The 25,373-nt window shown below is 44.4% G+C and overlaps 1 protein-coding gene across 2 annotated transcripts in view; it reads right to left on the bottom strand.

Moving 5' to 3' along the window:
- HYDIN (HYDIN axonemal central pair apparatus protein) overlaps positions 1–25,373 on the bottom strand; it is a 148,887-nt gene that overhangs the window by 86,062 nt on the left and 37,452 nt on the right. For both annotated transcript variants that reach the window (XM_060275918.2, XM_060275916.2), the window contains exons 15-23: positions 23,245–23,345; positions 21,029–21,164; positions 20,355–20,519; positions 17,533–17,685; positions 13,672–13,910; positions 10,786–11,023; positions 8,957–9,100; positions 7,061–7,204; positions 6,499–6,812 (exon numbers count right to left, since the gene is read on the bottom strand). In XM_060275918.2, the coding sequence (XP_060131901.2) occupies positions 6,499–6,812; positions 7,061–7,204; positions 8,957–9,100; positions 10,786–11,023; positions 13,672–13,910; positions 17,533–17,685; positions 20,355–20,519; positions 21,029–21,164; positions 23,245–23,345 (1,634 nt within the window). The remainder of the gene's footprint in view (positions 1–6,498; positions 6,813–7,060; positions 7,205–8,956; positions 9,101–10,785; positions 11,024–13,671; positions 13,911–17,532; positions 17,686–20,354; positions 20,520–21,028; positions 21,165–23,244; positions 23,346–25,373) is intronic.

Genomic DNA, 25,373 nt, shown 5'->3' on the forward strand with positions numbered 1-25,373 from the left:
ACTCATTCAGCACCCCCTACTTCTTCCTCAGCCACATATGTCAGATCTTGCCGACCCAAGTCCAATATCGATAGAGCTGTGGGGCTTAGAACACCCAGCTCCATGCGCCTCTCCTGTGACCTTCAAGCCGAAGGGAACCTCCATGCCCCCTCTGACCTATCCCAAGGGTGCAGATACTACTAAATATTAGACCTATGAGAATACCTAGATAATAATAATAATAATAATAATAATAATAATAATAATAATAATTTATTTATACCCTGCCCCAGCCACTCTGGGCGGCTTACAACAGAAAAATGAAATAAAATAAACATTAAAAGCCTCCCTAAACAGGGCTGCCTTCAGATGTCTTCTAAAAATCTGGTAGCTGTTTTTCTCTTTGACATCTGATGGGAGGGCGTTCCACAGGGCAGGCGCCACCACCGAGAAGGCCCTCTGCCTGGTTCCCTGCAACTTGGCTTCTCGCAACGAGGGAACCGTCAGAAGGCCCTCGGTACTGGACCTCAATGTCCAGGCAGAATGATGGGGGTGGAGACGCTCCTTCAGGTATACTGGACCGAGGCCATTTAGGGCTTTAAAGGTCAGCACCAACACTTTGAACTGTGCTCGGAAACGTACTGGGAGCCAATGTAGGTGTTATGTGGTCTCGGCGGCCGCTCCCAGTCACCAGTCTAGCTGCCGCATTCTGGATTAGTTGTAGTTTCCGGGTCACCTTCAGAGGTAGCCCTACGGTATGTAGAGCGCATTGCAGTAGTCCAAGCGGGAGATAACTAGAGCATGCACCACTCTGGCGAGACAGTCTGCGGGCAGGTAGGGTCTCAGCCTGCGTACCAGATGGAGCTGATAGACAGCTGCCCTGGACACAGAATTGACCTGTGCCTCCATGGACAGCTTTGAGTCCAGAATGACTCCCAGACTGCGCGCCTGGTCCTTCAGGGGCACAGTTACCCCATTCAGGACCAGGGAGTCCTCCACACCTGCCCGCCTCCTGTCCCCCACAAACAGTACTTCTGTCTTGTCAGGATTCAACCTCAATCTGTTAGCTGCACTGATCATACTTTGAGACTCAGGATTTCATCACACTTGGGAAGGAGGTGGGCTACAGCCTCATATCTATCATGGCTGACAAGAGCAGATTGCAAATGGGAGCAAGGGAGGGGGCTGTGGACTGCTAGAAATGGTCCAGCCTTTCCACAATCCAGTAAGAGCAAAGCCAGAGGTTGCCCTATAAGAAAGTAAGAGTAAAAGAAGGAGATGCACAACCAAGACACCTACCTGCCTTCTAAGGCTTTCACTTCACAACCGTTCTGATTTTACATTGCAGCTGAAGGACTGCCAAATCAAGCTAGTAATACTGCGAATGCTGTGTCTAGTTCTTTATATATACTTACGTGGAATCCCAGAGTACAGATCAGGTGTAGGGAACCTTTGACTCTGCACATGTTGCTGAACTATAGCTCCCATTATCACTGGACATTAGCCATGCTTGCTGGGGCTGATAGGACTTGTAGTTCAGCAACAGCTGAAGGGCCTAAGGTTCTCCATACTCGATAAAGATACAACACTGGCAAAGACTCCTAGTGCAGCTAGGAAGCTAGCAAGTAAGAATCATACACAGGTTTGAGGAGCCAGGAGAGCAGACAAGCCCAGTGTGTGCTGGGAAAACAAAATATTCCCGCTTTCTCTGAAGGAAGTTCCTCCGGTTCCCCTGAAACAAATTTGTAAAAAATCTGCATTTACTATGTAGGCAACTAGCAAGATGGATTATGTAGAAAAGTCCTTGGGATCCTGTAGATCACCGGATGTTGGGAGGACCACCTGGAGCCACCACAGAACAACATCATGGTCCATCCTCTTCCCTTCCCATAGCTGACTTGAGGGATGCTGTCAACCTCAAGTAAAATAGAAGTTTACTGAAATGGAAACTAGAGCATGGCTCCAACAGCATGCCCTCACCTTGCCTGTCTGCCTTGCCAAATTTCCTCCCCACATCTTTTCCTCCTGGGGTACTTGGCTTGCTCCTTTATCCCACAGAACCTTTGGCCAAGCCTTGGAGTTAAATGCAGCTTCTAAGCCCTACTGCCCTCCAACCATCCTCCTCCTGCCACTAGGGTCCCACACCTGCATTTGTTTGCTTGCTAAAACACTGAAGATGAGGAAGGAAAGTCTCTGTGAGCAGCCCCAGTAAAAATGTGGCCTGGGACTCTCTAGTGACAAAACCACCAGCCTCAGACCCAGAAATGCTTTGGGTGGGGGTTGCATTTACAGTATTATATATATATATATCCTTCAGGTTCCACTGTTTCCCAAACAGCTACAAACTGCATTTGTAAGGGATAAAGTGTCTGACAGAAAACACTTGGCACAGACCAGGATCAGACTCCTTAATGAGCTCACGAGGAGGAGTGGCTCTCAGTGGCTCCCCTCACCCACCCTCCGCCAGCCAAAAAGGCCTTTCCACTGGGTTGGCTTATGTTTTCCTCGGGAAATTGTTTATTGATGTTATTCAGAATGGCAGACCATCAATGCAGTTGTTATGTTTACTGGACTTCCTGGGGCACTGTGGAAAATCCGTTTGCTGCTGTAATTAAAATAACTGCACGAAGGCCAAGTCTGAGAAAGCAGCAGCACTGTTGGTTCATATATTTGCAAGGAAGGAGGTTTGCAGGCAACTTGACAAAAGCTATTCTTGTTTGCAATCATTTCTACCATTTGCACCTCTCTCTCTCTCTCTCTCTCTCTCTCTTACTTTCAGAAGAAGAATTAAACCAAAGTTCAGACATTCTGTGGCATTTAAGGCAGAGAGGAGGCACTGGCAGCACAGTATAAGCTGCTTATCAAATAGGGTAGCACCACTGGCCAGATCATTTTCTCCCCCAATCTCTGCAGACCAACTTTGACACCCAGCTGTCATTCATCTGCCATAATAATGATGTTTGATGATTGACAAGTGGATTATCCACAGGGGTAAGGAGAGATAACAAAAACAACCAAGCTTCAGCTTCCCACCCATCAGTTAGTGGGAGGTGAATTGAAGCCTGCCTTTTGTAGGGATCTACTGCACAAAAGGACGCAGGTGGCGCTGTGGGTTAAACCACAGAGCCTAGGGCTTGCCGATCAGAAGGTCGACGGTTTGAATCCCTGCGACGGGGTGAGCTCCCATTGCTCGGTCCCTGCTCCTGTTCGAAAGCACTTCAAAGTGCAAGTAGATAAATACGTACCGCTTTGGCGGGAAGGTAAACGGTGTTTCCGTGCACTGCTCTGGTTCACCAGAAGTGGCTTAGTCCTGCTGGCAACATGACCTGGAAGCTCCCTCAGACAATAAAGCGAGATGAGATGAGGTAAATGGCGTTTCCGTGTGCTGCTCTGGTTTGCCAGAAGTGGCTTTGTCATGCTGGCCACATGACCTGGAAGCTGTACGCTGGCTCCCTCAGCCAATAGAGCAAGATGAGCCGCAACCCCAGAGTCGGTCACGACTGGACCTAATAGTCAGGGGTCCCTTTACCTTACTGCACAAATGAACTGCCCATTGAACTGCCCACTGATCAGCTGACATCAGCCACTCATTGGGTGATATCACCCAATTCATAGGTGTATGTGATTTTGGGGGGAAACGGCCTTGAAAACTCTAGCAGGCCAAGACTGAAGGAGAAGCCACATCCTCACAATGAGTAGTATGGAAGGAGGAGCCGAGGGCTTCCTCTCAAGTTGGGTGATTTCTGGCTTTGAAGATGGAGGAGAAGCATGGTCCCTGTGTGAGAACATTCTATTGAACTATATACCTGCAGTATGGAAATTATCAACCGGACAACAGAAATGGATTTTCCATGCCCCAATGGTGGCCAAGAGATTGATATTGAGAAATTGGGAAAATAAAGAAATGATACTGTTTAATCAATGGACTGACAATATGACATCACTGGCAATTTATGAACGGACTGCTTACAGGCAGGCGCAGACTCTATGGATATATGATATGATAACATTTGGAATGAGTTTATACAAACTCAGGTAGCCGCCCTGAGCCCGGTTTTTGACTGGGGAGGGCGGGGTATAAATAAAAATTTATTATTATTATTAAAATGCAGCAGGCTATTAACATTTACATAAGCACTAGGACAATAACACTATACCAATTTATACAAGAATGTATGAAAATATCTATACAGTGGTGCCTCGCTTAACGAATGCCCAGCTTAACGAAATTTCCGCTTAATGAAAGGATTTTTCGAGCGGAGGTTGCCTCGCTAGACGAATTCGTTTTATGAAAAATTCGTCTAGCGAATCGCGGTTTCCCATAGGAATGCATTGAAATTCAATTAATGTGTTCCTCTGGGCAAAAAAAAATCCAAAAAAAAAATATCAATGCATTCCTATGGGATTCGCTAGACAAATTTTTCGTTATAAGAAAAGACCCGTGGAACGAATTAAATTCGTCTAGCAAGGCACCACTGTATATATATAAATGTAGACATTGCGCACGCGGATGAAACAGCCTTTCTCCGTAACTGCTGAACCATAATGTAACAAATTTGGCCACAACGTTCCATGCCCATCAGGGAGGGATCTGGCATAAATTTCCCCCCAAAAAACCACACCATTCACACCTAAAATAATGATTAAACACACAAAAAAGTGGCGCCCAAATTAGACGTCACCACCAGAAACTCTGAAGACTCCAGCAGCTGCTCTGCCAGATGACATCACAAAATTCCACAGCAACCAACCGAAAACAGTCCTTTTGCAGCAACAAGGCCCAGCTTTTTCAATAGGCCGCAGCATTGCCAAGCAGGGAAAACAAACAGAAAAGGGCCTTTTACAACGGAGGGGGGGGCATAGGGATGAGGCACAACAAAGGGAGGGGGAAACACATAGCCATGGGGGGGGGAGGACCCTGAGTCAGCCAAAGCAGTGGGGAGTGGGTTGGGGCAGGGAAAACTGAATAGGCCGGCTGCCAAAACGGCTATTCCACCTCCAAAGCCCAAGCCCAAAGCCTCTCCCAGCGGCTGCATTAATAAACGCCTGGCGCATTAGGCAGTCGTTCATCATTTCCCCTAACACGCACTTGGGGGCACAGCAAGGGGTTTTTGCTTTTTAATTTAGTGGGCCTTGTGTCACATGCGAGGCTACAGCAGCCATTTTAAGTAAGGGCAGTCATGCCCCTTTTAACCTAGGCTTTATACTATGACTGATTGCCAGCCTCTGAGTCTTAAAAAAAACCCAACAACCATGCACTTTCTCTCCCCAGTTTAAGTCCTCAAACCAGCACCACATCCTACATTCAAAATACCTACTCCAAAATTAGAAAATCCAAATAACCAAAACAAACAAACCACAAAACACACAACGCCCAAATCATACAATACCCACCAAAATAAATGACAACCCCCAAAATAAAATTAAACAATAGTAACTTCTGCTTCTCATGCTTCTCATGTTCTTATTTAAAAATAATAATAATCTATATATATATAAATGTTCACAATGCGTGCGCAGTAGCCAATATATGGAGATACAGGGGGGAGGGGCCAACACAGAGGGCTCAGACAAAAGTGTATGCTGGGAAATAGAACCCAAAAGCTGACAGTTCCTTCTCCAAGGGTGGAGGCCCAAGTATGGAAATACAGGGGGGAGGGAGCAACACTCCCCGGGGACAACAGAGGGCTCAGACAAAAGTGCATGCTGGGAAACAGAACACAGAAGCTGACAGTTCCTTATCCAAGGGTGGGGGCCAAGGTATGGAGAAACAGGGGGGAGGGGCCAACACTCCCGGAGACAACAGAGGGATCAGGCGGGGATGTGGGGGAGGAGGGGGCTTGATAGGTCATGAGTCAGGACAGGGTGGGGCCAGTCACAGGGATGTGCCGGAGGGGTGGGGGGAGAAGGGGACTCAATAGCTCATGGGTCGGGACAGGGTGGGGGCAGTCACAGGGATGAACCAGGGGGTGGGGGGAGGAGGGGGCAGGATAAGTCATGTGTCCGGACAGAGTGGGGGGAATCACAGGAAAGAACCACAGCAACGTGTGGCCGGGCCAGCTAGTTGTATATATATATTTGTGGGGGTTTCCCCCCCCCCATATTTTCGCTTTTATGTGTATCTTTGTTGTTGTTGTTTTTCTCCCTCTCACTTTCCCTTTTTTCTGTATCACTTTCTTTCTTTTAACTGAAATCACCTTAATAAAATATAAATATCAGGGTGGAAAAGTTGGGTGGCTGGCGCATCATCCAAACCAGTCAGCCACAGGTTGACATTGGGAACCAAATGTTGGTTTCAAGAGATTATAAACAATGTAAATAGCATGTAATTAATACATTTTGATCCATCCTTTACTTCATCATGGGTCTCAAGGTGGTATCCATTAAGTTCCCAAGTATCTCCCATTGAGACCCAGACCTGCTTAACCACTTAGTAGGGTGACTGTGTCATGTACCCGCAGACAACGTCTTGGGAACATCAGACAAAATCCCAAAGGGAGGACTTATGATTGCTCTTACCTGATCAGGGTCTTACGATCCTGTGTCATGAAGGACCAGCGGTATTTTACAAGAAGGGGGCTGCAGTTGGTCATATTGATCTCACGGACAACTTCTGTGTCATTCAAGATGCAGCCAAAATTCAAATCCATTGTCTCAAAGTGTAGGTTAGGGAAACGCACTTCTCCCCGTAGGTTGATGTGGTCTACATGCGGATGCTCCAGGTAACGGAAAGTCAAGACTTCTTCTACCACTCGGTTGTACAAGTCATCTCTATAGAGAGGGTCAAACCTGATACAGAGGTCATGCACCTCCCCAACTTCCATAGTTAAGGCCTAAATCAGGAAAGAAATAAGTTTATTTTAAAAAAATAAAATAAATAACTGATTGGTATCTGCCCCCCACTGTAGTTCTTTGAAAATGACTTCTGCATTTTCAGTTACTGTTTGCAGCGCTGTCTAGGAATGGACAGGACACAACCAGCAGCCTGCAAAGGGCCTCTTACTCAAAGGCCTGAGGACACAACCAGCAGCCTGCAAAGGGCCTTACTCAAAGGCCTGAGGTGAAAAGAGACTCTTCATACCTGACAGGGTACTGGCAGCATTTCATGATCAGTATCACAGAGGGAAAAAGGTTCTTGCAAAGAGAGCAGGACATTGATTGGCAAAGACGAAACATTTTTCAAAGTCAGAGGTTCGTACTGGGGATTCAGGCTATCATTGGGGTCCTGGCGGGGGAAAGCAAAAACATTTGAGATGTATTAAAGAACAGAAATATATATATATCCCGCTGTACATCACAGTACCAAGTGATCAACCAAAGGATCACTTTCCATCCCATCCTATCAAGCCCTTCCATATTCCATGATGAGAAATGACCACCTTGCAGGGATAGCATTACACTTTTAATAGCCAGCTACTTGGTACTAGAAGTCATTGATTGTTCCCATTCATTAGGAGGTGGGGTAGAAACTGATGTGATTCCATCCCCTTTTATTCGTGTATTCATTCATTCCATTGAATTTATACGCTGCTTGATTGCAAAAGCAAAAAACAAAACCCTCCAAGTGATTTACAATAAATTTCAATAAAATTATTAATAAGTTAAAATAATAGATTAAAAACATATTAAAACTCACATCAGTTTTCTAAACATCTGGGTAGGCTTGTCTAAACAAAAATGTTTTTAGCAGGCGCTGGAAAGAGTCCAGTGAAGATGCCTGCCTGATATCGATATGCAAGAATTTCCAAAGTTACAGGTGCCACTACTGAGAAGGTATCTTCACACTAAAAGATTGAGTTCTTACAAATGCAGAATGGGCACCTGTAATTGTGCCAGTTCCATTGATCAAAGTAGTCAAGAGAACCATGTGTTAATTTTCAAAAGTTTTATCTTCCACATTTCTAACGCACAGTCAAAAACTCCTATTTTTTTCTTAGATCTATGGATCTATGGACGATCAAGTCCATAATATTGTCATATTCTGCCCCTTCCACAAAACTCCTCAGATGAAAATTGACCCTTTGTTTCTTTTGAAAATCTTACAGCTTTGATTTTATATTCATTTTCACTTGAAGAATTTTAAAGGGGTTTTTTAATGTTGTAAACTTAAATCTATTGCTGCTGATGCAGTTTCCACAATTCCTTCTAATTCCGAATGACACTGCATTCGCCTTATTTCTGAGATGAACCATCAGTTCCTTCCACGTTTCTGTAATAATTTCTTTAATTTAATGAGGATACCTTGAGCTGCAAATTCCTCTCAGCACTACATTTGTATCTTTTTCTACCATGGCTTTGGCAGACTTAATTGGGCCAAGCGCCATGCTATCTCTCTGCTGGCTCATTGCCCTGGCTTCTCTGTAATGTTCTTGTGGCTTGAGAAAGTTTGTTAAACTGCCTTGTTTTGATTTCAGCATATTTATTGACATTCCCCCTTCTGAATGGGGGTAAAAGCTTTCCAATTCTTCCAATTGATCAGCTGCTGTGAAGAGAAATTATATATCCAGGGGCAGGAGCTCCAGGTTACTCGAATATCTTGATTGCTGTCTGATCACGGCCCTTTCTGTGCCTTCTTAGTCAATAATTTCTGTTATGAAGCCATATTTCAGCCCTGAGTTGGAGGAAGCTAAACAAGTCACAAAATGACCTTTTGGCAAGCATGTTTGTGCAGGAGTGAAGGAAGGGCCTCTTTGAGCCTAGGAGTTGGGCTGATCTCTTTGGCAAGCATGGTTTTGATGTGTTACAAGGTTACCCATCTCTGCCTGCACAAACCTTCTGTCAAAACGGAGGTGGCTGTCACTTTAGCTCCTGATGATGCCCAGAACATCTGAGCCTCTTTTGAACTGAAATGTGATTGAGTGTGTTTGCAGTTTTGATCACAGCCCCCCCCCTCTTTCCACGACCCACTCCATCCTCCATTCATTCCACTAGCCCTTTGTAACATGCCAGCAGGCAGCCTGATAGCCAAAGCACTAACCTTCTCCACTTGGAATGTGATCTGTTTCGGGGAAATGTGTAGAATGGGTGCAATGAATTCACATATGACATCAACCTTCATGATAAGCTCCTTCCCAGATTGCTTCCCTATGATGGCATGACAGAGCAGCCTTTCCTTTACGACCTGTATATGGAAAGAAGAGCACAGTTTTTTGCCAGAATAAAAGAGGTTGGGCCACTATGCCTGTGGTGCTTGCAGTGGACCCCTGACCTTGAAAACTATGCCTTGGCTATCATTTGGTTCCAGGCAAAAGAAGCATGAATTGGCAAATATATATTTCTCTTTTGTAGAAGTTTGATTCCTGACAATTCCATTTACCCTGAATTCTGCACCAATTGGTGCCTAAGGACTGACCTTTGAAAGCAAATCATGGAAAGCGGATGATCATACTATCCTTCCACAGAAAGGTCATATTGGTATGCAGTTGCAACATAACATTTCCCACAGAATTATTATTTTTAGAAAACCCACCTTCTGTATACAGTAGTACCTCTGGTTAAGAACTTAATTCGTTCCGGAGGTCTGTTCTTAACCTGAAACTGTTCTTAACCTGAAGCACCACTTTAGCTAATGGGGCCTCCTGCTGCTGCCGCGCCGCCGGAGCACAATTTCTGTTCTCATCCTGAAGCAAAGTTCTTAACCCAAGGTACTATTTCTGGGTTAGCAGAGTCTGTAACCTGAAGCGTTTGTAACCCAAGGTACCACTGTAGTAATAAATTAAATGGCTGTGAGAATCAAGGACATAATCAGCCATTTGTGTAAATGGTAGGGATGTACAAGCAAGTTTCAATCTGTTCCAACATTCATCCACAATTTCATCTGATATTTTCTGTTCCACTGTGATTGGTTTATTATGCACAAGTCTCACTACTGTTTCAATGTAACTTTTTACATATATTGCACAATATATACAGTATGCATATCTCAGCCATCAACAGATATTTACAATTCAGCTCCCTTCCCTGTGTGTTCCCTTTGAAAATTAATCAATTTCCAGAGGTGTAACTCTGTCAAACTTTTGCTTCAGAAAACCCAATGAAGAGTCTTGTGGCACCTTAAAGACAAAGCTAATGGCCAATCATAAAGCCATCTATGACTGCAAACCTAGCCATGTCTACTCAAAAGCAAGTCTCATTGAATTCAGTGTGGTTTACTTCCATGTAAATGGGATTAGGATTGCAGCCTTGCTGTGTTGATTTTAAAATTCAGTACTGTATAACCATAATCTTGTCTCATTTTTCTCCTGCAGGCATTAGGGAAGGCATCAATACCCTGTTGATATTTTGCTCTTTGTGCCCTGGATTATATTAATTCCTGTGGGCATATCAGACATTTTACTCTAATGCCACTTATATTAGTCCTTTTTGTAATGTAACATTTTATTTCATTAGTATGTATTTTATACAGAAAATGGTTTCTTGCTGTGATTTTACTTACACACACACACACACACACACACACACACACACACACACACACACATGTAGGATGTAGGTTGAACATGGGCCAAGGTAGTCCTCAGCCTGAAAAAGGTCCATTTCTCCTGGATTAAGCAATCTTGACAAAATAATTGAATATTGAGTTTAGATCAGGCCTCGTAGAACTCTTCTTACATCAGTTATAAAAACTCATATATGATGTTTTGAGATTGATACAGTAACCCTTGGCAACAAGTAGGTGAAATGCAGCTGATGCTACTATGGCAACTTGTGACATGGCAGCAATCCTTGAAAGAAGTTGGTTCATTTCTATAAATAAGTAACTGAGAGCCCAAAATGCCCCCAACAAAGAGGTGAAAGTCTATCTACCTTGGGAATGTCAGAAAAGCCTTCCAGCATCATGTCCATGCTTTTTCCTGGGGTCAGCTCCATTCTCAGTGGCTGAAGCTTAAAGAGCGGAAGTTCAGAGGACTTTTTTGTGTTACCATTGATGGGAGGGAGGGTGTTGCGCTGGCGGAATGGGGGGAAGCCTTCTGTCATCCAGTAGAGCTGATGAGTGCGGCGCCCGCGGTTAGTGATCCTGAAGCGATAGCAGCAGGAATCCAAGCTAGGAAAGGAGGGGCAGAGAGAGGCTAAATCTCAGGACAACAAATAAGAATGGACTTTACTATATTTTGTGAAATTATTTATTTAAGGGATTAAGAATGCAACCCTTCAATATCAATATTTCCAGGGCAGCCGACAAGTTGAAGCAAACCATTTAAAACACCACATGAAACAAGATTAAAAACTAGAGGTGTGCACTGCTCCCAAAATGTGACTTGCACCTGTAGCTTTGGAAAGTATCCCAGTTTGTTTGAGAGTTGTTCTATGTTTTCCCAAGAACCAAACTAGTAAGATCTATTGAAAAGAAAGTTTCTCTATAAAGGGGAATCTAAAAACGTCTCAAAATTATTTTTCTTTTCATTGAAGTGAAATTAAATTTGTTGGCGTAGGGGTCCCTCCAGAGTAGATTACACCTATTACAGGTTGTATACTGATACATCCAGAAAGTTTTTGTTTTTAAAAGAAAAACTATTGTTTTCTGCCAGAACTGGAAACCATTTGCAGCTAAGGGAAAGAAGTCTTCCAAATGTCAGAATAATAGGTGTCTTGTCAGACAAGACTTTACCATTTTTTGAGTGGCTATGATAGCAATCATAGTGGGGCAAAGGGTGAGGGTCCCAGGAAAGACAGGGTATGTGAAATGTCACCTCCCAAGGAAGGACTGTTACCCCAAGGATCACTGGTGGAGATAGGTTTATGATTTCCAGCAGGAATTTTTGGGAATACAACCTCATCTCTCTGGGAGAGAATTTTCTCTCCATTGACTACCATGGGGGAAGGGGGTGATTGTGGAAACAACAGTATAGATGCATGAGAAAAATAACACCTTAAAATATTTACTTCAACATCCCTATCACAAATCAGTGTTTAATCCCAGGCATCAGAAAATAAGAGGCTGGGATCAGGGGCGTACCCAGGATCAAAACTAGGAGGGGCAAGGGGCGGGTCAAGGGGCGAGAGGGGAGGGGCCACAAAGTGGGAACGTGGGTGGGGCTATGGAGCCCAGGTGAAACTGACTCCGGTCTCACCTAGGCGCCGCGAAGCTTTTTGCAGTTGGAGGCGCCGGGGCTCCGCTGACAGCATGCAGCCAGGGCGCTCGCTCTGGCCCGCCTGGCTGCCCCCGGTGCACTATGGCTAGGACCCCGGCGGAGCGCGCAGCCGTGGGTGAGAGCGGCGCTGCCGGTGGGGCTGGTGGGCAGAGGCGGAGGCGGAGCATAGCCCAGCGAAGCGCGAGAACGGCATTCCCGCCTGCCGCACCATGCCCTCCAGCTTCCCGTCGCACTCTCTGGTTCCCCGCCGCGCATGGCCTTGCCGGAGTGCACGATGGGGAGCTGGAGGGAGGGCGCGCCGCGTTGGGCGGGAACGCCGAACTCGTGCTCCCCCAGGGTGTGCTCTGCCTCCGCCACTGCCCACCAGCCCCGCCGGCAGCGCTGCTCTCGCCCACAGCTGCGCCAGCCCTGCTTCTAGGGGGGCAGCTGCCCCCACGCCCCACGCCAGGTACGCCCAGGGCTGGGATTAGAAGACAGACCCGTCTGTCAAAATGAAAAAAATCCCCCATCCCTCCACCACTGCTTCCCACTTCAATGGAGGGCATTTCCCTAATTAGCTTGATTTTGCTATTTATAAAATGAAGCCATCACTCTAAGGACATCCATGTCCATTGAGCAACTTGTGACCACAGGAGGTCCCTAACCCAGCTCAATCCTGCTTATGTGAAAACCTCACCCAAATCACTCCTATTTGCCTCATAAAATAATTCAGAAAGCTACCCCCATAGAAACGAGAGAGAGCAGATAAAGCAGCATAATAATAAGACAGAGATGTCCTTAGGGATGAAAAGGCAGCAAGGTTTCCATACACACCTCCTTGAGAAGAGCACCCTACAGTGGTACCACCAGGGATAAAGCCTTTCCTCTCTTTATCTCAGGGTATAGTGAGGTTCATGTTGCAGGAGGCAGTGCTCCACATAGGCCGTGCTCCATGAAGGACTTCAAAGGTAAGCATCAGTATTTTGAATTGTGCATGGAAATGGGTCCAAGAGTTGTTAAGTACTGGTGAATATTTTTTCACCACCTGGTTCAAGTTGAAAGCGTAGCAGTAATATTTGGAACTACTTGCAGTTTCCAAATAGTCTCCAAAAGCATCCCAACACACAGTGCACTGCAGTGACATAATATAGGGCTGAGTGCAACGCCCAAGGGAGCAGATCATGCCAACTCCTAAGATTGTAAGTGCTTCTAGATCAACCTGGTCATCATGCCATGTTTACCTCAATGGTAGCTACAAAATGTGAGATTGGTCATTATTTCAAGTGTATCTACAGAGGGAAGCATTGTCTGTTATGTGAAGAGTTGTGCATACGTTTTAGAATTGTTACCACCTGTGCACTTTCCACAGTCAGTCATTTTCAATGCATGCAGTGTAAGTGGGCACAGGACTACCCAAGAATGAGATTTTTTTGCTTTCACAAAATGGAATTTGCTCTATGGTACTGAAGTATACATTGCCTTTACTTGTAGGTTACCAAGGCATCATGACCAGAGCTCAAGGTTTCCATTTGCTTGTACTGCCCTATGAGAATTAAACAACTCATATCCTTTCATCCAAAAAACAGAATACTATTTCCCACAAGCCACAAAGCCAGCCTACCTGAAGCAGGGTCCCAGATCAATGGCTGGAGCAAAAGGTTTGTCTGTGACAATGGTGGTACCAATGCCAGTGGCCTGGATTGGGATGACGTAAGAATTGCTGTTCTCTATGCTCAAGTTAACTTTGTCTTGGAACAGCACAGTGTCATCCAGGTTAGCTATTAGCATGATCGATATCTCATTCTCTGGAGGGACAATTCCTTTATTAGGCTCAATTCTCCACAGGGAATTACTTCGGGCCTGAAACGCAATCCAAAAGCCAGTCTTAGCATCTATGTCTCACATGCCAAGGCATAAACTTATTTTTAGAAAGAAAGAAAGAAAGAAAGAAAGAAAGAAAGAAAGAAAGAAAGAAAGAAAGAAAGAAAGAGCCACTCAGAGATACAGTAGTACTTAAAGCAGGAAACATTTCTCAAGAAATTCCACATATGTAAACCCAGATCAGAAGCCACCAAAAAGCGTGTGCCCATGGCTGCAAACTAGTGAGCTCACTTAGCAGAATTTGTGTTCTGTAGAGCAACACATAGACTGTGAAACCAAACAAATATTAAGCTGTCTATTAAATTAATTAAATGGGGACCACAACAACATATGTAATTGCATTTCTGTAGTTGCATATGCTACCGTTAGTATTTTTGGACATTAGAAAGTAAGACTTTAGATATAGCTATACTTTGAAGGTATTTACAAATGGTTAAGTTCTGTCAGAGTCCTTCATTAAGTTCATGGATGCTAAGAAAATAAAAATGAGAAGTTTATTGTTTTTTAAAAAACAGCACAAACTTGGCACACATCTTAGAGACCTGGGGTGCTTTTCAAAAACCAGGAGGCTGTTAGGAGAGCTGAATTGTTATTGCACCAAGTAGAATTTATTCTATTGATTCTCAGAACCTCATACCATCAGAGCAAAGCCTCCCATTCTGTAGGACAGGCAGGAAGGTAGAAAAATGTTACAACAGGAAACAGAAAAATCACACAGCAAACAGATTGTTCAGATTTTTTATCAGTGTTTCTAGTTATTGGTCACTTTCCTGAAAAACATAAATCACAATCAATAAAATAAAAGTCAACTATAAAAATCACCCTACATCTCATAAACAGCAGCAAAATTCTAGATGCAAAATCTTTGTATCTGCCCATCAACAGCATGGAAGGAAGGCATTCCAATACTGTAAAGGGAAACCTTCACCTGACACCAAGAGGTAGCCCACCAGAGCCCAGGAATTATCAGAGATGGGCACCACAATGAAGGTGGCCTTGCTCTTTCCTCACCCAGGCAAAATGGGTGCAAAATGCAAAATGGGCCTTTTCTGTCCTTGTGAGCAGACCTCAAGGGATGGGGAAGAAATATGCAGGAAAGTGTTTCAGCAAGCACAGCAGAGCCAAGCCATTTACAGGGCTTGAAACGCAAATGCTAGAACTTTTAGTTCAGAAACCATGTAGCTGAACTACAGTAGTGGACACATTCTCTACATCTTGCTCCCACCAGCTGGGCAGGAACATTTTGCACTAGCTGCAGTTTCCATCTGCAGACACAGCGCCACAGAGAGCCCCACATGCTCATTGCTGCAAAAGCCCCACATGCCATTCAGGAAGACTGAAGCATGGAGTGACTCCCCCAACCTTGAGGTAGCTCAGGTGGGGAACTGCTTACAGAGACCCTGGAGGCACCAGTGAGGCCCTGGCACTCAGTCAGGCCCTGATCCACATGAAGAAGCTACAAATCTCTACAGTGCTCACTAGGTTCCCTCCTATTCACAAAATCTGTGGTGGACCCGTTTCATTGTGAGCAGAAAGTTGCCATGGGCAGAACAAAACAACGGTGTGTGGAATCTCAAACCTCTTCCTTGGAAGGCCTGGAAGCAGACTCCTTCCAAATTCTGTGCCATGTTTAATTATTATTATTATTCATTAAATTTGCATGCCACCCTTCATCCAAAGATCACAGGGCAGTTCACAACATAAAAATACAAAATAGGAACACAAAATACATAATAAAAAACAAAAACCAATAATCCCCCCTCCCACAAACACATTTAAAAGGACATTGAATGTTAATCAGTCGAAGGCCTGGTTAAAGAGAAACATTTTCACCTGGTGCCTTAAAGTATGTACAGTGATGCCTTGCAAGACGAATTTAATTCGTTTCGTGAGTCAATTCGTTTTGCGAATCGCGGTTTCCCATAGGAATGTATTGAAATTTCTTTTTTTGCCTATAGGAACGCATTAATTAAATTTCAATGCATTCCTATGGGAAACCACGATTCGCAAGACGAATTTTTCGCAAAACGAATTCGTCTTGCGAGTCACCATCAGATCGCAAGACACATTCGTCTTGCGAAAAATTCATCTTGCAGAGCATTCATCTCGAGAGGTACCACTGTAATGAAGTTGTCAGGTGAGCCTCCAAGGGAAGAGCATTCCACAAACAGAGAGCTACTACAGAAAAGTCCCATTCTCGTGTTGCCACTTTGTTCCAGTTGCTTCCTACCTGGGAAGGGCAGCCTGCCTCTGCCCACTGATGCACTAAACCGTTCTTACTCTTGGGTTCATGGCTTCACTGGGTTTTGAAGCAGCATCCCAACCTGCTCTCTGTAGTTAGGTCAAATAAGTCTGTTACCATATTCTTCAAATAACTGCAGAACCATCCCAACTCTGCCAGATACAGTTTACATTTCCAGACCAGTTCATATACACAGTTCTAGACCTGTACAGTTCACACTGGTAGTAACAGATAATAAAACACCTGGCTATCAAGTCCACCATCTTTGTGAAAATATAAAACCATTCCAAAATTGGGCTAGTCTTCTGTGACCGCTTCACTGGCTGTACAACTGCTCTTCTGGTGAATTGTTGACAGTAATTAATAGAGAGGGAATGATCACTTCTGAAATTGCTCAGCAGTGCATTTGGCAGAGGAGGCACAGAGGCTGCCGCACAGCTGTTAAGAGCACAGCTGGAGATGCCTCTCTCACTCCAAACAACACCCTCCCCTGCCACCAATTCTTATGCTTGTGAAATTTGACAGGATTCAAGTGATTCCCTCCCCAGATGGCTAACAGTCTCAGTGACAGATCTTAGAAAGAAGGGAAGAGGATTAGGGAAGAGGTTGGTTTTTATTTCAGCCTTCTCAACAACATCCTTGGCTAAAGAAACATTTTTTGGAAGAGTGATAAAATTGTACTTCACACACATGGCCTCTGTAATCCTTACAACCACCTGGTTAAGGCAACTGTAATTATTATCCCCAAATTACAGATAGGAGACTGACGACATTGTCTTGTTTAAGGGCACCTTGTAAGGTCATGGCTGAGGCTAAGATTTGCACCAAGAACTTCCAGCCCATAGTTCATATTAGTACAGTATGTATTTGTCAGGTGCAAAATTCTCTGTGCAAAACACTCTGTAGTTGGTTCCTTCCTTCTTCGCCACTTACCTTAACTCATTTTTTTTCTGAAAGAAAGTGAGAAGGGACCTATCCAGGCTTCCCAGCTTTACATTCAACATCCCTATCCCCTGGGCCACTTGCAGATTCTCAGCAGAAAGGCTTGTAGAGAATGCCTTGCCCCTGCTTACCAAGGGATGTAAATCACACCAGCACAGCTCAGTGACCATCACTACTATAAGGAAGAAAGGGGGAAAGGTACGGTTGGGAGACAATGGAAGCATCAAGTTATGTCAGTGAAGGTCTCATGCATTTGGAGGCCACCCAGAAACACATGAGTGCCAACACATCCAATGAGCTTTCAGCCCAAGATAGTTTAATGAGACGCCTTCACATACAACCAGACCACAGGCTATTATAGATACAATTCCTTCCCGTTCACAGTTTTCATTAGAAACCATGCCACACACTGCTTACCATCTGTGCCTCAAATGGTGCAGGAATAACAGATTGATTGGACAGATAGAGCACCCGAGAAACATCCTTTAAAACCTGGATAGAACCGAAGTCTAGCTTAGCAGGATGCACATAAACGACAGGGCCTTCTCCAAAGGACACAAGTTGGATCGTCTGTCACAGAGGATAACAGGAAACAGGAAACAAAGATGAAAAGTCAGCATCAGACTCTGGCTGTTGAAAGGGAGATTACCAAGGCCTTGGGTAGCCAATGTGGTGTCCTTCAGAAGTGGTTGGGCTCAATCCCCCATCACCCCTGGCCATGAGTCATGCTGGCTGGGGATGATGGACTCCCAACAACATCTGGAAGGCATCTCATTGTCTGCCTCTATTCAAAGAGATCTTCAGCCTGACAAGATTTGGCTCAGTCGGAGGTCCCCACCTAAGCTGAGTACAGACCTGGGCCCTGCATTTTCAACCCTGAGGTCTCAGTTCAAAATAATTACTGCTGCTGGACTCTACTTGGGAGTCTGACTGCTCTTGCCCTTCACATGTTCACCAATATAATATAGGCAGACAGTCATTTTGCACATGAAAAGCCCACCTGACATGAATAAAAGGATTGATTTTGCAGACTCCAAAATGTATTTGCACAGGATAAGAAGGAAGTTTGCTATCAGTCTCAATGATCTTGTTAACTGGTCCACAGTGACAATATAAGGCCAATTCTGCCAGAGGCAAGGCCTACTTGGGACTGGTTTATCCTTTAATCTTGACCTATCCCAGTGCCAAGCAGCCTGCCCCAAAGTGTGATCTGCTGGTGTTTTAATGTATTTTTAGTACTGTATTTTGTTTGAAGCCACCCAGAGTGGCTGGGGCCAGATGGGCGGAGTATAAATAACAACAACAACAACAACAACAACAATTATTACGGGACCGCCTCTCCTGGTATGACCCGCGGAGGACCTTAAGGTCCACAAACAACAATATTCTGGAGATCCTGAGCCATAAGGTGGCTAGATTGGCCTCAACTAGGGCCAGGGCCTTTTCAGTATTGGCCCCAACTTGGTGGAACACTCTTTCACAGGAGACCAGGGCCCTGCGGGATTTGTCATCTTTCCACAGGGCCTGCAAGTCAGAGCTGTTCCGCCTGGCCTTTGGGTTGGATTCGGTCTGACCCCTGTGTTTTCCTCCCTCATGGTTTGGATTTATGGACTACTTAAAATGAGGCTGCATTTTAAATTCTAAATTTTAATATTGTATTTTAATCTGTATTTTAATTAATTGTTTTCTTTTTTATGTCTTATTGTAATTTTATTGGTGTTAGCCGCCCTGAGCCCGGTTTTGACTGGGGAGGGCAGGGTATAAATAAAAAATTATTATTATTATTACTAGCAGTTAGGCGACAAAGCCCAGAGCATGCACAGAACATGCAACAAAGAAGGCAGATTATGAAAAGTAGGTGGAAGATTTTACATGCACCAGCCAGATGTGATACAGAAGGATACTGCAGTTCAATAATCTCTATTTAATCTCTATTTCGTGTGCATGCACACTTCTTCGTATCTGAAGAAGTGTGCATGCACACGAAAGCTCATACCAAAATAAAAACTTAGTTGGTCTTTAAGGTGCTACTGAAGGAATTTTTTTATTTTACTTCGATCCAGACCAACACGGCTACCTACCTGTAACCAGAACTATGGAAGGCACCACATTGAGCCGCATGAAATGGAAGTCCATCAACCTGGTATCTGAAGAAGTGTGCATGCACACGAAAGCTCATACCAAAATAAAAACTTAGTTGGTCTTTAAGGTGCTACTGAAGGAATTTTTTTATTTTACTCTATTTAAAAGGCACTCATAAAAATGAAACAAATTGTAAACTGAAAAGACTCCATAATGGCAGCAAGAACTGTATACCCTACTTTGTCATGAATCTGTCTCTGCTTATTATGTGTTTCCATTGTATAATAATGCTCCTCCAGCACTAACATCTCTTTTGGGCTTAACTCACATTTCAGGTCTTCAGGAAAGATACTTTCTCATTCATGTTTCCATTTAGAATAGGAGAAAGCAGGGGGGGGGGTTGCAGTCACTTCTTTTCAGTCTCTTCCTCATTCCTGATGGGGATGGACATTTGCTGCCAAGGGCTGTAGGCACATGACTACCCCTCAAAGGCCTTCCTTTCTGAATCTGGTAAGGTGTGGATGTCCTAGAGCAGGGGTGGCCAACTCCCAAGAGACTGCAATCTACTCACAGGTCAAAGTCGTTGAGCTTTTTTTAGCAAGGAGGAAGACCCATTGGGGGGGGGGGTTCGGGTCAAAGTTGTTGAGTTTTTTCAGGGAGGAGGTAAAATTTTGAGCTTTTTTTTAGGGGAGCCACAGTTGTTCAGCTTCTTTGGGGGGAGCCAATGATCTACCAGTGATCTACCGGTACATCATGATCTACCTGTTGGACATGCCTGTCCTAGAGAATTTGGCATCTATCTCAAATATATTGTTTAGATTTCTGGCTAGGAAGAGCATAAATAAATGGCTTGGCTGGCCTTGATGAACTGCGGCTTTTAACAGTGCAAAATCACCTGGGGCAACTGTTGCTTCTCAATTTCATGTTCAAAAATAGCGTAAGAATACAAGTGGATTGCGGCCAGAAATTCTCATCTCTGTAATATGCAAATATCCCAGAGACATACTAGTTCTGAGCATGCATACATTACAAAGAAATGGACTTGTTACCATATACATACAACCCATTTCCCTGAGCATTTTAAGAGTGCAAAGGGGTGGGGGTGGGCAGGGGAGAAGACCTCCTTCTCACACAGGTCCCTCATTTAGTTCACTCACCAGTGGGAAGACTTCATTCCCAAAGACAGCAATGAAGGCTACTGCCTCCTGCTGCCCTTTCTCCTGGACTTCCAAGGCCAAGGGGATCTCGACAGTGGAATGAGGCTGAATGATACCACAAGGCAGAGGACTGGAATGCAAGACAGTGAGGGACTTCTCATATTCCTGGATGGAGATAAAAGCACCACACCAAACCTTCAGAGAGAGCTGCTTCATACTTTTCACTTGCTAAGCTGTCCAAGTCTTCTCAGTGAAGAAACCTATTTATTTCATCTGTTTATTTCATCTCTTTTTTGTTTTTTAAAGATCTTGATGACAAAACACTCATTTTAGTTATCAACTTGGTTTTCATTGGTGTCCCGTCAGGGCTCTTCATGATTTTGAGTAGCTTAAGAACTCCAACAAAGAAGATTCCCATATTCTAAAATCAGATAAAGTCATCCGGGAACTGTGATAACTGGACTTAAACATTTCCTCTCTGCTCCCAGCTTTATCTGTAGCTACACTGCAAACATCCACCTTGCTGGAAAAATTGTCATAAGTTCCAAAACTCTAAATAATACTAGCATGGGGACACAGTCTGGCTCCCTGATGAGTCTGAAGCCAGTGGTGGGGGTGACCCTCTCCTTCATTCCTCAGGGCCTTTAAAATACAATAGAAACAACTAAACTAACCTGGGGAAGAACACCATAGCACCCTGGAAGATCACTTTCATTAACTAGTTTCACCATCTGCTGGTATGGGAACTTCAAGAAACAGCGGCCAAAATTCAGGATGGGATTAGCCACATGCAGTGGAGGCGTGCTGCATCTAGTCAGTTACATGAGCAAATAAACAGAGAGAAAAGCTTGTTTAGATCTGATAATGAGGAGACAGAGAATAATAATACATCTATCATTATAAAGAAGAGGCTCATCATCAGCCATGTGGCCACTAGAATTCAGAAAGGCCAAGTTCCTAGCACACCATCTCAAAGTAGATCCGAAGTGAAGACGATAGACACAGACCCTCACTTGGCAATAAGAGGGATGGAGAGGGATCTTGCCCTACACAATTTGTAAGCAGCCTGGCTTTCCTGGCTTTTTGAGTGTCAAGAGTCCTGCTGCACAAATTGTCAGATATGGCCTGGAAAATGTGGGATAACCAGCCTCATATTACCAACATAAAGGTAAAGGGACCTCTGACCATTAGGTCCAGTCGTGACTGACTCTGGGGTTGCGGTGTTCATCTCGCTTTATTGGCTGAGGGAGCTTCCAGGTCATGTGGCCAGCATGACTAAGCCACTTCTGGTGAACCAGAGCAGCGCACGGAAACGCCGTTTACCTTCCTGCCGAAGCAGTACCTTTTTATCTACTTGCACTTTGACGTGCTTTCAAACTGCTAGGTTGGCAGGAGCAGGGACCAAGCAACGGGAGCTCACCCCGTAATGGGGATTCGAACTGCCGACCTTCTGATTGACAAGCCCTAGGCCACAGTGCTACTCGCATCCCTATTACCAACATACATATATCTAATTAATGCATGAAGGTTTAATACCATAGAGTAAGCTGTCCTGCCAGGACGCGGGTGGCGCTGTGTTCTAAACCACAGAGCCTAGGGCTTGCCAATCAGAAGGTCGGTGGTTTGGATCCCTGCAACGGGGTGAGCTCCCGTTGCTCAGTCCCTGCTCCTGCCAACCTAGCAGTTCAAAAGCACGTCAAAGTGCAAGTAGATGAATAGGTACCGCTCCGGCGGGAAGGTAAACAGTGTTTCCGTTTCCGTTCACCAGAAGCGGCTTAGTCATGCTGGCCACATGACCCAGAAGCTGTCTGCAGACAAACACAGACTCCCTCAGCCTATAGGGCGAGATGGGTGCGCAACCCCAGAGTCATCCACGACTGGACCTAACGGTCAGGGGTACCTTTACCTTTACCTTTAAAGCTGTCCTGCCATGCTTAGCTATATCCACTCCCCTTACTTTGGGAGGGACTAGGTAATTAAGACTTTGTTTGCCTTCTAGTCTATCTGAGAAGCTCAGCATGTAAAGAGATCTGAGCTGGTTGCTCCAAGCTCAGACCACATGGCTCCAACAGGCCATTGTTCTGTTCCTATACCAATAATTTAGGAACTTTCACCACTGTAACTAAGTCAGGTTTTATTGCCTGTGCAACTTTTTCTGAATGCTGTACAGAAAAGCATATGAACCTGGCCTTTGGAGAGTTTGTATGTAAACCATTTTTAACTCACCAAAAGTATGGTCTTTTTCTATGCTGGGGGAAGAGGCAAATATTTTGGAACTCAAAAGGGCATACTGTATTTTAAAGGTCTAACAGCCTATATGTCCACACTTTACTTTGCTGCAGTCGGAAAATGCATTTGGTTGGTAGCTTATCCTAATTTATGAACAATTTTGTTTTAAATGCTTGGAAGGGGACAGGAGACTCAGATGTGGGGTCCTGGTGACATTATGCAGTACTGATGACTTGTCCAAGCTATTGGCCTCAGAGGAACTGCTCTAGCAGGCATCTTTTTGCCTTTCACTTTTCTGCTGAAAGAAAGCCAGGTTGTTTTTCTCAAGAGCCTGTTGGAATTTTTAGCACTGTCCATTTCTGTACATTCAGGGCTGACTTACCAGAGGCAGTGTGAAAGTGCTTTTTGAAACCAGGACTTAAAGTGCACAGAGGGAAGAGAAAGCAAAGAAATAAAGCAAGATAGAGGTGACAGGTCTTGCATTTTTCAGGTTGCTTTTACTGAAGCAGTCACAAACTCCTTATGTTGTATCTTGCTGCACCGGATTCTCAAACAATGGCAATTATGCTGTTGCAATGCCCATCTCATTCAGAATTGGCACAAAGGATGGGTTCAGCACAACACAGGATTCCAGCAAAGACAGCAATCAAAGTAGCAATACCTCGCTGTGATTGGGAGAGCCAGTACATCTTCTCCACTCCCCGTCACATCCACTACTAGTGCTGTTTCATACGTCTTCACAGTGTTGGAACATAAGGTCACCTGCCATGGGAAAAGGAAGAAAGAATTCAGGTTACAGGAACAAGGTTCATAACCTTGTGATTGACCAGCCCAAATCCCAGTCCCCCAAAGGCAGGCGTGTAAAAATATATAAGCAGAGTAGCCCTGGGATGTTGGGGCACAGAGAGATATAAAATAAAACAAAAAAGGGGTAAGGATTGCGACAAAATGTTTCTGATGGCGACATGCCCTAACAATCTTCAAAGCACTGTGGGCCAGTTCTCACCCAGCACAACCCATGTAAGATGTCTCACTGGCATTGTTTATTTGATGCCTTCAGTAGCCAAAGGTGAACGATCATCAAAGTGGGAGAAACAATGAAGCCAGCAGTGAATAGAAGAAACTCAGCATTACCTATTGATCATACTGGTGAGCATATAAAATGTATTTGGGCGAATTTTGGTTAGGGGAAGAGGGCTCTGAAAGGCTGGTAATAAATAAAATTAAGTGGTCATGCCCAATTTTCTGTTCTGTCCTCCAGAGGTTTGACCATCCTCCAAGTCCCCCAGCATGCCCATGCTCCCCCCTCATTTGCAAAACAAAGAAACAGGCATGGGTACCATCACCACCACCCACAAACAAGCACACAAGACAACCTATTTTATTGACTACAATGAAATGCTTCTTTCAAGTTTAATTTCAGTGGAGGGAGTGTATCCTGTGGGCACCAGGGAAAGTCTCAGCAGCTGCATGTGCATCTACGGGTGCCACACTGGGAACCCCTGATTTGGGGAGACAGGAGCACAGCAGAAATAAGCTGTATCTTTAAAAGTTTGGTCACCTTAATGTCATCTTTGATACCTAACAGTTTCGTTTTTTTAACAACCCTAACCTCCATGTGAGGGGACATACTTTCCTTGAATGAATGGGGATTAGTCACCCTGTGAGATGTGTGCTCTTAGCTGATGCACTACTTGGAAAGATAAATGTATAGCTTCCTAGCCCACTATCTGCATGGAGTGTGAATGGGTGAGAGAACTGTGTCCTCTGATGACCCCATTATATGATGGCTATCCTCTGTGAACTGTCATCTCTGATTGATTGACTCAGGTTGATCCCATCTTCTCCCAACTATATTCTTCTATTAAAAGGGGGCTGTGAGTTCTCAGTGCTGTACAGTATAGGTAATAGATATGGAAATGTGAAAATCAGTAAGAGAGACACAACTTCTACCATTGAGACCTAGAGTGCACTCAATCAACGGACTTATTATTATTCTCCTTCTCCTATCCATCCCCCCTCTGTACTCACAGAGGCAACATGAACTATTTTTTCTGCCCTCTGTCCTAACCATCATTGGTCAGGAAGCAAGATGTTTACACTGTCATTCTTTGTTCTTATCTTTGTTCATATTTCCATCTAAATGTCTGTAAACTCTGATTTCCTTAATAAAATAAATACTTCATAATTTTAATTCTGTGCCAGGGGTAAATTCATACTCAACCCTACTCACATCACTACTGGGTCCCATGCTGTTAAGGGTCTTGCACCTCCCCCGATTAAAGGATTAAAGGGAGTTCTTTTGAAAGGAGTGTTGGACAGACACATCTTAAATACTGGCGACCTGGTTACTTCAATTGTAAGAAAAGCAAGACAGTGGCAGCTTTATAGGAAAGATTTTTGTGCTCCTTAAAATGGTTGGAGGTCCCAAGTAACCCCAATTTTTGCCCCCAAGCCATGAGGGGTGATGCAACCTTAATACAGTGATGGGAGAGAAAAAGGAGTTTCTGGGGGAAAAGATGGCAGGAGAGACATTCTGCAAGGAGCATCATTATGTGGCCTCAAACAGCATGAGGCAGAGTTTGAACATGCATTATTTTTGCAGGAGGAAAAGACAGAAAAGGCCATGTCCTGAAGATGCTACAAAGGAAGCAGCCCTTTGGATATAGGAGGGGAATTCTCTCTTTTCATTTGAGGTCACTGACCAGTTTCTCCAAGATGTGAACAGTATGAACATTACTGTAACTTAAATTGACTTTCAAGTGAGTGATTCTGCAACTCAATAATTGC

This window comes from Zootoca vivipara, chromosome 6 (genome assembly GCF_965207765.1).
Source record: "Zootoca vivipara chromosome 6, rZooViv2.hap1.1, whole genome shotgun sequence".
Lineage (NCBI taxonomy): Eukaryota > Metazoa > Chordata > Lepidosauria > Squamata > Lacertidae > Zootoca > Zootoca vivipara.